The sequence below is a fragment of the Magnolia sinica genome, chromosome 12 (genome assembly GCF_029962835.1).
Source record: "Magnolia sinica isolate HGM2019 chromosome 12, MsV1, whole genome shotgun sequence".
NCBI lineage: Eukaryota > Viridiplantae > Streptophyta > Magnoliopsida > Magnoliales > Magnoliaceae > Magnolia > Magnolia sinica.
In genome coordinates this window covers 10,236,657-10,250,008 of record NC_080584.1, presented here as the reverse complement: position 1 = coordinate 10,250,008, position 13,352 = coordinate 10,236,657, and the positions used below count along the sequence as shown (strand labels likewise).

Here is a 13,352-nt window from a genome sequence, read left to right as displayed (position 1 = left end):
CCAACAAATACATCATGATCATGGCCAAACTAATTTTAACTACATGTTAGAAGCTGTCATGTAACTTACAGGTATTGCATGGCTGTTAAATTGCCGATAAATGAAGGCAAGGGACCAGTGAAGTAATTTTGACCCAAATTCCTGCAAATAAAGACCAAACATTAAGTATTGAAGCAGATGGGCTACACATATCAAGTGGTCCCAACTTCCCATTAGGATGGCCCACACAGATGGGCTATCATCCTGACCATGCAAAATAAAGGACTCCAGCATGGTAGTTAACATGTTTTGCTTTTAACTACCCCTAGTGGCTTCAGATCGAACGGTCTTGATCGTGAAATTGGCACACTTCCTCATAGCAACCCACCTGATGAATGTTTCAGATTGCGCGCCTCGCTTGTTACATTGCTTCTCTGAAACAATGGCCCAAACTTGGCCTGAGCCTATGAGCCCAAGCCCATATCATTTATTTTATGGGCATAGACCGTAGAATCCGATAGCTTTTCCTAGGCCTGGCCCATAACACCATTAACGGGCAAATGTCCAGTTCAGATCGGGCATCAACGATTCAACATAAATAATTGCTAAGAGAATTGATCACCGACGGTCGGGCCATGCAAGTGGTGGGCCCCATGATGAAGATAACTTGTCTAGAAAAGTAGGCCGATCCGCACACTGGGTGGGCCATATGTGTACACTGAGTCAGACCATTGCCCATCTTTTGATTTCAATGGTGTATGCGACTTGCTAAGTAGAGCAGCCTGCTGGATGAGCAGATTGGCTGGATTTCCACGCCATATGATCTTCATGGTGGGACCCAACGTTTACATGATATCCAACACAAATGACACACTTCAGCTGCAGGTGATGAGTTCTGTATTATTAAATTGCGCCTGTGCAGAGTCTGTTTATTTGTTGGGCCTGAAGTATACCCAAGTTTGCAGGCTCAAAAGTTATACCCAAGCCCAGCCCACAATAAGACAGGCCCAAATACCAGATGGGCCAAGTCAATTGAAATTCTCATATGCCCAAACTACCCCCATGAGGAAATGGGTGGTTTGGTCATGAACTGGCTACTCTAAGGAGGAGAAATCCATACAGATTGGTGAGACGCGTCAAATTCCCAAGAGCCGCCGGGATTGTGCCTCTTGCATTCAAAGCGTAAACTCTCCTGAAGAGAAAAGAAAAGAAAAATGAAAATAAGAAAGAATTTATCAGTGTTTTTAAACTAGGAACTTAGACTTAGCTCGGTCTATGAATGAGTCAAGACTCGGACGAGTTCACCTGATGGCTCAGCCCAGTCTCAAAATTTTGACCTGGTCTAATTTATCTTTAGCAAAATTAAAAAAATGTGAGTGTCTTTTAAGTGCAATCAATTGTCAGGCTCTTAAGATCAATCAACCCATTGCCAAGCGCAAGGCTTCTTGGGGCTGTCAATGGGCAAGCCTTGGGTTGGCTTCAGTCTAGATTTTGAGCTGTTCCGGACAGGCCTATTCAAAATTTTAATTTTGCCTTGCCCAAGCCAGACACATTGACTAGGGCTGAAAGTCGGGCAGGTTGGGTTAGGTTGGTGCTCAACCCTAGCCCATCCCAAGGTTCCTATACCTCGACCCTAACCCAACCCAACCTCGGGTTGGGAATTCTCAACCCAAGCCCAACCCAAGCGGGCTTGGTCAGGTGGATACATGCTAATATTTTCGTTATTATATTAGTCTATTATATTTCAATACATGTCTTATTTTTTGTACCTATGATTTTATTCATTATATATGTAATTATTTATCGTAAGAACTTCGTTTTTTCTAAATAAACAAGCTAAAATCTAGGACAACTACTCCTTTAACAATCGTGTTGTGTAACACAATCTATTTGGGAGAGAGAAATCTGGCGTATATTGTTAGCTTGGGTCATCGGAAATGACATGGACTAATGAGACTTGACGACAGTGGGAATTCCTATGCCTTGAACACAAACGATCCGCACTCAATTATAATTTATAAGTAGCTTATATATCGATCGGGCAACCCGAGACCTCAACCCGAGCCTGACCCAAGTTTTATTGGGTTGGTGTTTGTATAGCTCAAGCTCGAGAATGAACCCGATACATCCCGCCCAAGCCCAACCCAATGTCAGGTCAGTCGGGTTGAACCCGCCTGACTTTCGGCCCTACCATTGACATCCCTAAGGCTTCCTGTGATAAGAAATATTCGACCCAACAAACATATTGCGCACTTTTCCAAGTGTGACACTCATAGTTTGTGGTGAAAGAATATTGATAGAGCAATAAGCATGTTTTTAGACTCTCAACTGTTGAATGGGTTGTAAGTGAATTAGTATACAATAAAGCATCAGTGAAAATAGGAGACGATACCATAGATGATGTAAGGTTTATAACAAAGATTAAAACTTAGTATGAAACAAAGGTGCCTTATTCAAAATGAAGGTATTCAATAATGGTTACGATACTGTTACCATATGGCCCGTGGTTATTTTTATAGATACTAGTTTAAAAGGATAGGTCAGTTGATTGATGTCATAAATCTGTGAATTAACAGGTCTGTCGATGAAAAGTTGGTTCGATGCCATCGAGCAGACTTCGATGCTATCGTAAAAATCCGAAATTTCCCACGTTGGTTGTTGGACATTTTGTGTGTCCTACTCGATGCCATCGAAGGAGTGCTCGATGCCAATTTTGTTTAAAAACTATTTAATTTTAAATGATTTTTTGTATTAAAAAATAATAATTTATAATAAATAGATTTTAATTTTTCCATTGAGTGAGATTCTATAAATAATATCATGAGAAAACCCTCAAAACAAACTCCTCAGATACTCCCGAGAACGAGATGTACCACTATGCTGATAGGGCCATGGCCTGCCCAAGCCCAACTTGTGAATCTTTTGGGCCTGAGGCCCAGCCCATCTTCTCAGCAATGGCTCATGACCAAGGTTTAAAATCATTGTATCAGGTATCATATCGTTCACCACCCACACGACACTGTTTTGCCCCATATCAGGTTCTTTTCGGCCAACGATATATCATTCATGGGGAATACTAACATTTGGCGAAATATATCGGTTTCAAACAATACTATAAACCTCACTCATGAAAGCATTAAATGGACCTTGATCATACTAAAATGGGCCACCATACAAATTAATTGATGTAGGCTTGGACTAGGCCCATTTATTCAATGGGCCTAGACAGTGGTTGGACCATGAATCAAAATCACAGAATGCATGGGGTGTGTTGGCATACATACAGTGCTGTTATGCGGCAGGTGGTCCTGTTGTTAAACGTGCAGTCACATTTGATTGCAGGGTTCATGTCCTGATCGTCGATGGTCTTGGAATCATCAACGGCGACCCCAGTGCATGGATCACCAGTTGTGTTCCACGTAGGCAATGCAGACACGCCCCATTGCCGAAAGATGGAGTTTAGAGCGGCCGCTGCACCATTCAAAGGAAATGTATTAAGAGTCAACAGTATGGATCATGTTGGCATGCATGAACGGTCATGATTCAGCTATTTAAGACTATCACAGCCCACCTCCTGCCTGAGGTAGAAACACAGTTAGGTGGTCCCCACATTTCCCTAACAGGTACACGGCAGTGGGCCCCACCATGGATGGATCATAGAGAGAGAATTCCATTGGTCTAATACTCACAACCATTTGATAGGTGGTTTACCAATAGATGGTTTGGAAAGAGACACATTCAAGTTCAACAGGCAAAAGCCCCATGTTGGGACGGTTAGGATCATGAAGCCAGGCCAACAGTTGAAATATTCCAATCAAAGAGAGATATGTGTTTCTGATATTCCCCATCCAAGGTGTGGCCCATATAGAAACGGTTCTGACCATTGAGAGACAGCTAGTCCTGATGTACCCTACCTCTCTTATGAAAATCTTTGTACTAATTAAGAGCTGTAAATGGGCTGGGCTGGACTAATAAAAAAGTAGAACAGTCCTGGCCCAGTGGGCTCATGCGCCCAGTAGGTTGACAGATCCAACATACATCATCCATTAGCATCTAAAAGTCAACATTTATTTAAATTCAACGTTTCCAATCAATAGCAACCGCTCTATTCTTAATTCAATAAAATATGTAATAGTCATGCGCAAACATATACATATGTGATCCAGCTGTTCATCTTGCTAGGCCCACCAGAAATTTGCCATAGTCCAAAATTCTCACCCACCCAACAATCTAACCATCCAATCAGATTACCTGAGAGGATTGCAAATGAATGGTCAAAGGTAAAGGCACCAAATGATCCAAAAATCATCTGATCGGATGGAAGGGATTGTCTAATGTGCATATTTTCTTAATATCAACGTGGCCCCATCAGATGAACAGTACGGAGCATGGCATATGAGTCACTAGTACGGAGTAACTGAAAAGGAAACGGATTGGCTAGTGACCCTGCCACTAGCCAATGGCTAGTGGTCGCTGCTCTGTGCGCCTATTATGATGTATGTATTTCATCCATGCTGTCCACCCATCCTTCCAGATCATTTTATGGTATGAGCCCAAAAATGAGGTTGACTCAAATCTCAAGTGGACCACACAGTGTTGATTGAAAGCCCACCATTAAAAACTTCCTGGGGGCCACCACAAAAGTTTTGGTTAAAGCTGATATTTGTTTTCTCCCTTCATCGAGGTCTGTATGACCTAATCAACATGTTGGATGTCAAATAACCATTACAGTGGGCCCTGGGAGGTTTGTAATGGTGGACATTCAATCACTACTGATTTCCCATGGTGTGGTCCACCTGATCTGACTCATTTTTTTATTAAAGACCTAAAATTATCTGTCAAAATGGATGGACGGCATGGATAAAATATATACATCATGGTGGGTCCACCTAGCACGGACCATTAGCCACCTCGCTGGTGGCAGCGTCTGACACTAGCCAAACCCACTGAAAAATGACAGAAAAATCTTTTGTTTTTTGGAAAATGAAAGATTAGTCACAGAAGTAATCTTGGATACTGCGACAGTTATTTATTTTCAGTAATATAAAATTACAATACTCTACCAATCCGGTGTACGGCGCATGCATAGAACCGTTCGTGTATGTGCTTCCCCGCCCATTGATACACCGAATTCTTGGGTGTATATGCTACTTACCAACTTCTGATTTCAGACTTTTATGGAAAAGGCAAATAGTAACTATGGAAACACCCACGAACACCAAGCATGTGGTGGCCCCCACTCATCATTGCCCAACCATGATCAGAGACGATAAAAAGAAGATACACCGAACTCCAGTATATATTCTTTGAACCAAATTCTCTCTTAAATAGGTGAAACTGAACCTCTCTCTCTCTCTCTCTCTCTCTCTCTCTCTCTCTCTCTCTCTCTCTCTCTCTCTCTATTATCATTCCAAAGCCCCCAAAATGATTTTCCTATCTTCATTTGAGAACAAAAGGCCAAAAAATAGCTAGAAATTCCACATGGGTTTTCACTTGCTTGGCAAGAAAAATGAAAATTAAAAAATAAAAAGACCCCAAAAACTGGTACTTCTAATTTCCCATAGAAGAGGTGATACAAAACAATATACATCGAAATTTCAGTGTATACTCTTTGCACCCAATTCTCTTTTGGTTGGTGAAGGTGAGACTCTCTCTCTCTCTCTCTCTCTCTCTCTCTCTCTCTCTCTCTCTCTCTCTCTCTCATTAACTATTCCAAATCCCCCAAAATGATAGTTCTTTCTTTCTTTGAGAACAAAAACAAAAAGAATAGCTTAAATTCCAAATCCCCCAAAATGATAATTCTCTCTTTCTTTGAGAACAAAAACAAAAAGAATAGCTTAAATTCTCACATGGGTTTCTATCATTTTGCAAGAAAACCAACTAAAACTTCAATCACAAAGACAAAAATAAAAAATAAAAATGAAAATTTTAATGTAGAGAAATCCTCCAGTGCTCCTGGTTGCATCAGTCCATTTGCACAGTTCAATCAATCAATCTGAACCGTCTATCAAGTCTAGAACACATTTCATGGACCCCATTCAAAAAATCACACTGATCAAATGATCAAATCCATAAAAGGGAGTATTTGCAGCCGCATATATAGCATGTACATACCTTCAGTTGGGTCTGTAGTAGCATTTTGAGCAGTGGACCTCTCAACCAAATACAAGAGATGTATACACCCAAAGCAAAACGAAAGTAATATACAAGATGGAGACTTTGATATCAACTTCATCTTCCTATCAAAAGCTCCTACTGCATCAGATGGCTGAGAGATAGGAAATGAACCCAAATGATCTTCTGATCCTTTTCTATTTTGGTTTTTGGAGAGAGAGAGAAAGGGGAAATGGACCCAAATGCTTGTATGCTGCTTATTTGTTTTTATGGTGCTAAACACAGCGGCGCTTGCCTATGTTGAATGAATTTTTCCTCTGTCGCGACTGAGATTCCAGCGTATGTCTCCACTCAGATTTTCCAACTTATTGAGATATTAATAATGATCGGAACGGTCAATTTTGTGGAATAAATTCTATTGTAGCTTTTACAGAAAATTCATATGGATCGGATGGTCTTGATCTTTATAAAAAAAATTTCAATGAGATTGTCTTCGACTGTAAAAATCAAAATAAATAATCAATATTAAAAATAAATTATGATAAAATTTCTTATCTATCGTACTATAGTAAAAATGGACGGTTCAAATCATCATACGATATTAGAACATTGGCCACCATATGTGGCGACACATGCTAGTCTCTAAGTCGCGACGGAGGAAAAGGTAATTCATGCTGAATTATTCATAAATGGAAGGAAGTACTGGGGTGACGTTTATAGGGAGATCATACGTTAGAACCGTAAAAACCGTAACATGGTAAACCATCACTCCACATGACACGTGGAAGGGTTATGTATCAATCGGGCCCACTTATATACATTCTCCAGAGTGGATGGCTTATATTTTCAAAAAACAAAATCACCAGACAATCCTATCCATTATTTTTTTCTATAGTTTATTCCACAGAATAATTAACAGTTAAAATTTAACGGTCACAGATCAATGGATGAGATGAGAAAATTGGCGTACTTAATAATATATGTACCATCCGTGATAAGCCCCTGCACATGGACGTATCCGATTTGTAGACCATCCTGCCACGTGTAATGTAGAGAGAAGATATGGGTATTAGGGTTCCCTCGGGACACCTTATCATGTCCCATGTCCATTTAATGTTGATGTTGTACTTTTTTTTAATGGTGGCAGCCATATCTAAGCTGATTTGACTTCTGTTCAGTCTTATGAAAAAATATAAAAGAGGTCGCCCACCATGATCATGATGTGTGGCAGGTGGCACTTGGGTCTATCCTTTCCAGCTAGTGGGTCGTGTCGATCTGGAAACGGATTGGCTACTCCCCCTGCCACCAGCCCCGTGGCTGGTGTTCGGTGCTCTTTGGGCCCTACCATGATGCATGTGTTTCATCCATTTTAAAAAATCATTTTAGAGCTTAACTTAAAAAATGAGGGGGATATAAATCTCAGGTGGACTACGCTACGGGAAAATAATAATGATTGAATATCTACCATTAAAATCCTCCTAAAGTCTACTATACTATTTATTTGACATCCAACCTGTTGATTAGGTCATACAGACCCGGATGAAGGGAAAAAACAAATATAACCTTGATCTAAAACTTTTATGGCCCCAAAAAGATTTTAATGGTCAACTTTCATTCAACACTGTTTCCTGTAACGTGGTGCACTTGAGATTGGAATATACTTCCTTTTTGATCTCATACCATAAAATGATCTAGAAAAATATATGGACGGCATGGATGAAATACATACATCATAGTGGGGCCCACAGAGCACCGACCACCAGCCATTGGCCGGTGGCAGGGGGAGTAGCCAATCCGTTCCCTGTCGATCTGGCCTTTGTTGACAGGGTATGTGATTGGATAATCGTAGCCATTGAATCAGTTGTCATGAAGGTGGCCCATTTGACAACATGTACCTGACACGTGCCAAGTGGGGGTTGTTAATCCGGACCTTCCAACAAGTGGCTCGTCTCGATAGATGGGCCTTGGTTGAAAACGGACAGGAATCGGCTGCAATACCTGTTTTAAGCAGGCAGCGTGTAAAACGCCGAAGCTCTGTGGGGCCCACCTGTTGTGTGTTTAAAATATACTCCGTACATCAGGTCATATCCTCGAGTTTAGGATCTGAGGGAATAAATCAACCAGATCCACAATTGAAGTTGACCACACGACAGGAAAAAATGGAGATGGAATCTCAACCATAGGATTGTGTGGGGGGCCACCATGGGGTGTATCTTTCATCAAACCCGTTAATCAGGTGTAACACGCTAGGATGAAGTGCAAACACAAAATTCAGCCTGATCCAAAACTCAGGCGGGCCCCATCACATGAAGAGGTTTTAGGAGCAGGTTTATATTGTTACTATTGTTCTCTCCCATTGATTTTTTTTATTTATAAGTTGATCTTTTGTTTGTACGGTTCAAATAAGGTTTCTTACCTTCTGGACGGGGTGGATTTACCTATAAGACATGGTCGGCCTCCCATAGCTTAGTTTTTTTTTGGGAGGTGTTGTATACAGACGATCCTAGCCGTCAGTTTCTCGTGGAATCCACTTTTATAATGCGCATCCTTTTGAAGACTGCCGTTTATATTGATTTGATCAGCGTTTTGTCTGAAATTTCAGTAGCAGGTACCATTTGACAGGTCCCGCTAGGTGGACCGTTAGGATTGCCACGTGTCAGGCAGTGGTTGACAACCTTCCACGTGGAAGACAGAGTCTACTCTGTCCAGGAATGTTCACGTACAGCTTGTACGTGGACTTTCACATACGACGCATTTTCACATCTACAACTTGTCACTTCTGTAAACACATCCGAGCCGTAAAAAAGGCGGTGGCGCCACAAAGATCACACCTGGGTGAAAATCAGGATGGCCCACTTATTAGTACACAGTCAAAATTAATGGACGGATGATGTTCCGAATCAGTGTTTGTATGTGGCCCATCTATTCAATTGAATGGTTCGATTTTTTTCCAACGTCATTTTTATGGTGCTAACGACCTTTTTGACGGCTCGGATCATCTTTATGGTGAGGAGTTGCATACAGGGAGCTGCATATTCCGGCGAATGTCTCTCGTGCTGGACACGTGCTGGACACGTGAACCATCCGAATGCGATGCCGATCATGAAGATCATATGCGAAAATGAGAATGTCCAATGATCTGACATGCTACCCATTTAAACAAATGGACGGCCCACGGTTAGCCTCAAAGTGTGGCCCACCTAATGAGTGGATGGGCCTGATTTGAGGACATGGGATCTTCATGGTGGGCCCAAGTTTTTCAGGACATGCACAATAAATTAGCATACGCAACTGGAGGTGATCGGTTTTCTGCATCTACAACCCGTTGTATGGTACGTACTCTTTTTATGCCTCTTTATATTTCAATGGCAAAAAAATTACTAAAAATGGAAACGAATTGCAGGGTGACCCTGTGGGTCCATCATGATGTATTTGTTTTATCCACACTGTCAATCCTTTCTGCCATCTCATTCTAGCACATGAGCCCAAAATTGAAGCATATCTAAAGCTCAATTGAACCACAGCACATAAACAATGAGGATAATAACATCTACCATTGAAACTTTCCCATGCCATAATGATGTTTATTTATCCTCCAACCTCTTCATCAGGTTAGAGACATAACGGGATGAAGGGACGGCTTGAGCTTTAGATATTCTTCAAATTTAAGTTCTTCCTTTAAAATAACTGACAAACTGACAAAATAGTTAAACAGCCTGATAAAACACACACATCACAGGAAGTCCTGTAGAGTTTTCTAACAACACCTGGCTAAGGTGATAGTAAGGTCTCAGGCAATCCATGTAAGCCAAAAATAGACATAGGTTAAATTAGCTTGTCTTTTGCGTATCAATGAAAGGTGGAAATATATATGATAGCTCCATTCATGAATTATTAGAACCCAACTACTCCACTAGCACTCATCCATGGTACCAATAACAAAAAGAACTTAAAGCAATGATGCAAGGGCTAGACTTCGAGATGTGACTGCTCTAAGATTCCGTCGGCACATTTTTTAGGAAACGGATGCATGCAGAAGAGCCCGGCAGTCATGGGTATGAACAGTGGAAAAAAGATCAAAGTTTTGTGCGCCCCATCATGATATATTTATTATATTTACATCATCCATTCATTTAGAGAGATCATTTTATGGCATGTGCTAAAAAATGAGTCATATCTAAAGCCCAAGTGGATTGCATCATAAATAGCACGGGAGACAACCATTCCCACCATTAAAACATTTGTAGGCCCACCATAATATTTTTTTCTCCATCCAATCTGTTTATAAAGTCACACAAGCATGGATGAAGAGAACAAAACAAATATCAGATTGATCCAAAACTTTTGTGATCCTTAAGAATGTTTCAATGGTAGACATTCAATCTCCCACTACTTTATGCAATGTGGTCCACTTGATCTTTGAATTTGTTTTATTTTTGTGCTGAGACCTTAAAAAGATTTCGCCAAAATGGACAGACAGTTGGGATACAATGCATACCTCATGGTGGGCCCCACAGAACTTGGTGACGTCAACACACTAGCGAGGTTGCTTGTGTGCCAATCCGCTTCCCATTATTAAAGATTCCCCATTATGCAAGGGTTACAAGTGGACCTCCGTTCGCTTGTAAGTTTCAAAGATAGCCAATTTTTCTAATATTGGTGTTTTCACGGTAGCCGTCGCCATATGAGGATGTTAGCAATATCATCAAAGCATTTAAATGGCATGTGGCAGGCCAAACATCAATATGGATGGTCCATTCAGGCTAAAGTGGAAAACTGCGCTGGATGCTAACCATATGATTTAAATCTTGTAAAAAATGGATGAATATAATAAAATGGCACTCTCGAAGGGCCAGGATCATCTCATCGGTTTTAATTTTTTATGTTTTCACACCATGTGGTATTAGAGGTGGCAATGCTCCACACAGAACCTCACCAAGGTTGGCCCTAGCCCAGCCCGAGCACCAATGGGACAAAGCAACCTCAGCCCTAGCCCTTCTCAAGAGGGCTGGGTTGGGGTTGGGCCAGGTTTACAAAAGGGTGAGCTGAATCAGGGTCAACCTTATGGGTTAAAGATAAGTTATATATATATATACTACATGCGATATTTTATTACAAATGATGACGTCAAATAAGATGATTCATTGGAAGTGTATGCCTTATTTAATTATTCATCATATCCATGGACTTAAATGAGTATATCGTGTTAAGATTTTCAAAGGAAACGGAAGCAGGAACTTTTTCAAAAAATGAATTTTATATAGATTAATGGATTTTCATCTATATGCACATATAAATATATATCATGAATGTTAACACCTTTGATCGATGCCATAAAAAATGAAAATTGATGCCAAAGGCCGATCTTTCAAAGGAAATTCTTTCCCCAATCTATTATAGATTAGAAGTAGAGAAATTCTCTGGCACACTCCTACAATAGAGCTAAGAGAGTGCCATGTGATCTGACCACTAGGTGGGCCTTACACGTGTTGATGCATGGATATGGAAGGGAAGAGGAGAAGAATATCCTCTCTCCTCTTCTCTTTTTTCTTCTCTTATTTCTCTCACTCTAATGTGATGACTTCCAAGGGATAGTGATGTCTCTCTCTCCCATCCTTTGAGATAAGATTAATATATAGGGAAGAGTTAGAGTTTCGAGGTGATAAACCAAATATATATAGTGCTTCACCATCTAATAGACTTTAATATGCCCTATTTCATCTAAAGACTGTAATCATGCTTATCCATGTATTCATATTGACCGAATCCTTTCAGTACCCTTATGGCAATCATCCCGATTCAATGTCCCATGCAAGTTCAAAGGACAAATCAATAGATTTAACCAGTGAATGTCCATTAGAATTGATTTAAACAAATCAACAATTAAAATGGAATTTCAACAATTGAAAAATCTCAATTAAACATTAAATGCATTGGATGCTTGATGAATAGTTCAAATCATAAGATTGGTCCATAAATATGTCTCCATGTTGAATTATATCCGCCTCAACTGGATCTTCATGAATGCACTTAGCATCACCCACATGTTAGATGCCAATGTATACTTGTAAAGTGAGCTAAAGTACATATCAATATGTAATATCCTCTTTTTTTTCAACGGCGAGTTCCATTATTCCCTGTGGTGTAGCCCACTTGAGCTTTGGATTAGCCTCATTTTTTGGCCAATGCCCTAACTAGATCTGAAAAAATTAATGGACGGAGTGGATCTGCCAAAGCATCCTTGTGGGGCCCACTGTGTAAAAAGAGAGAGAAGTGACGTGCATTAGCACGTCACCACGAGAACACCCCCACCCCGATATTTTTCCTTCTCCTTCTCCTTTCTTCTCGCAACTGTGCCGCCTACACCCATCTGCGATTCTCGCCATCCATGTAGATGGAACTCATCCTCATGATCAAGACCGTCGATTAGGCCAGGAATCTTATAAAACTATAACCGTTGAAATTCCCTAAATACACCACAATTCCTGATCTACTCCATTCTCGAGTTCTTAACCCATCTTGAATTGCTAAAACTGATGAATGGTATGGATCCCTTCTAAACTCACAGTGGACCCCACTTAGCATCCATAATATACCGCACCCTACATCTGTTATAGAGTCCGCCCGAAGTAGAACTTCTTTTTCACACTTGCGGTCATGCCGCTCCACAATTGGCACGAAGCTCGTCCTCATGATCTCGAACATTAAATCTCTCCATCTAATGGCCTACTCTTCTCCAGCATGAATTCTACCCAAGAAGCAATTAAAAGAAAGACATATGGTAAAAAACGGAAGAGAAAGAAAAAAGAAAGACACGGACAAAGAGAGGAAGCTGCACTTGGGTGTGACAAGTTGAACACACCGGGTCTCGCTGGATCTAACCATTGAGCCAACTTTCGCCTTGGCGTTTGTGTTGATTTCCAGAGCCTTGACAACTCTTATCGCATCACTGGTTTAGCGATAATTAAAGATTTCGTAATTGGTCGAGTCGAAGCCATATAATTTGGACCGTTCAAATCAACCACGTGAGAGTTTAGATTTCGTCAGTATGTACAATCATAATAGGTAGGTGATCTTCCCAATTGAAAAGCCTACATTAGTATATACTTTGATTTTCATGCATTGATTATTTATTTCATATTATTGATTTAAGTTATTTAATTTTGGTTGCACGTAAAATAAAATGCATTTATTTAATTATTAATATATGAAATTAATTCAATTGGTTATTTCTACATGCTTTTAAATATGATTAAGTT

At 40.4% G+C, this 13,352-nt stretch overlaps 1 protein-coding gene across 1 annotated transcript in view; it reads right to left on the bottom strand.

The window, feature by feature from the left end:
* The window catches only part of LOC131220900 (probable LRR receptor-like serine/threonine-protein kinase At1g56140), a 28,910-nt gene extending 22,576 nt beyond the window's left edge, over positions 1-6,334 (bottom strand). The window contains exons 1-4 of the mRNA XM_058215813.1: positions 6,094-6,334; positions 3,264-3,450; positions 1,100-1,171; positions 70-141 (exon numbers count right to left, since the gene is read on the bottom strand). Of these exons, the coding sequence (XP_058071796.1) occupies positions 70-141; positions 1,100-1,171; positions 3,264-3,450; positions 6,094-6,214 (452 nt within the window). The 5' untranslated portion in view covers positions 6,215-6,334. The remainder of the gene's footprint in view (positions 1-69; positions 142-1,099; positions 1,172-3,263; positions 3,451-6,093) is intronic.
* Positions 6,335-13,352: the final 7,018 nt, after the last annotated feature.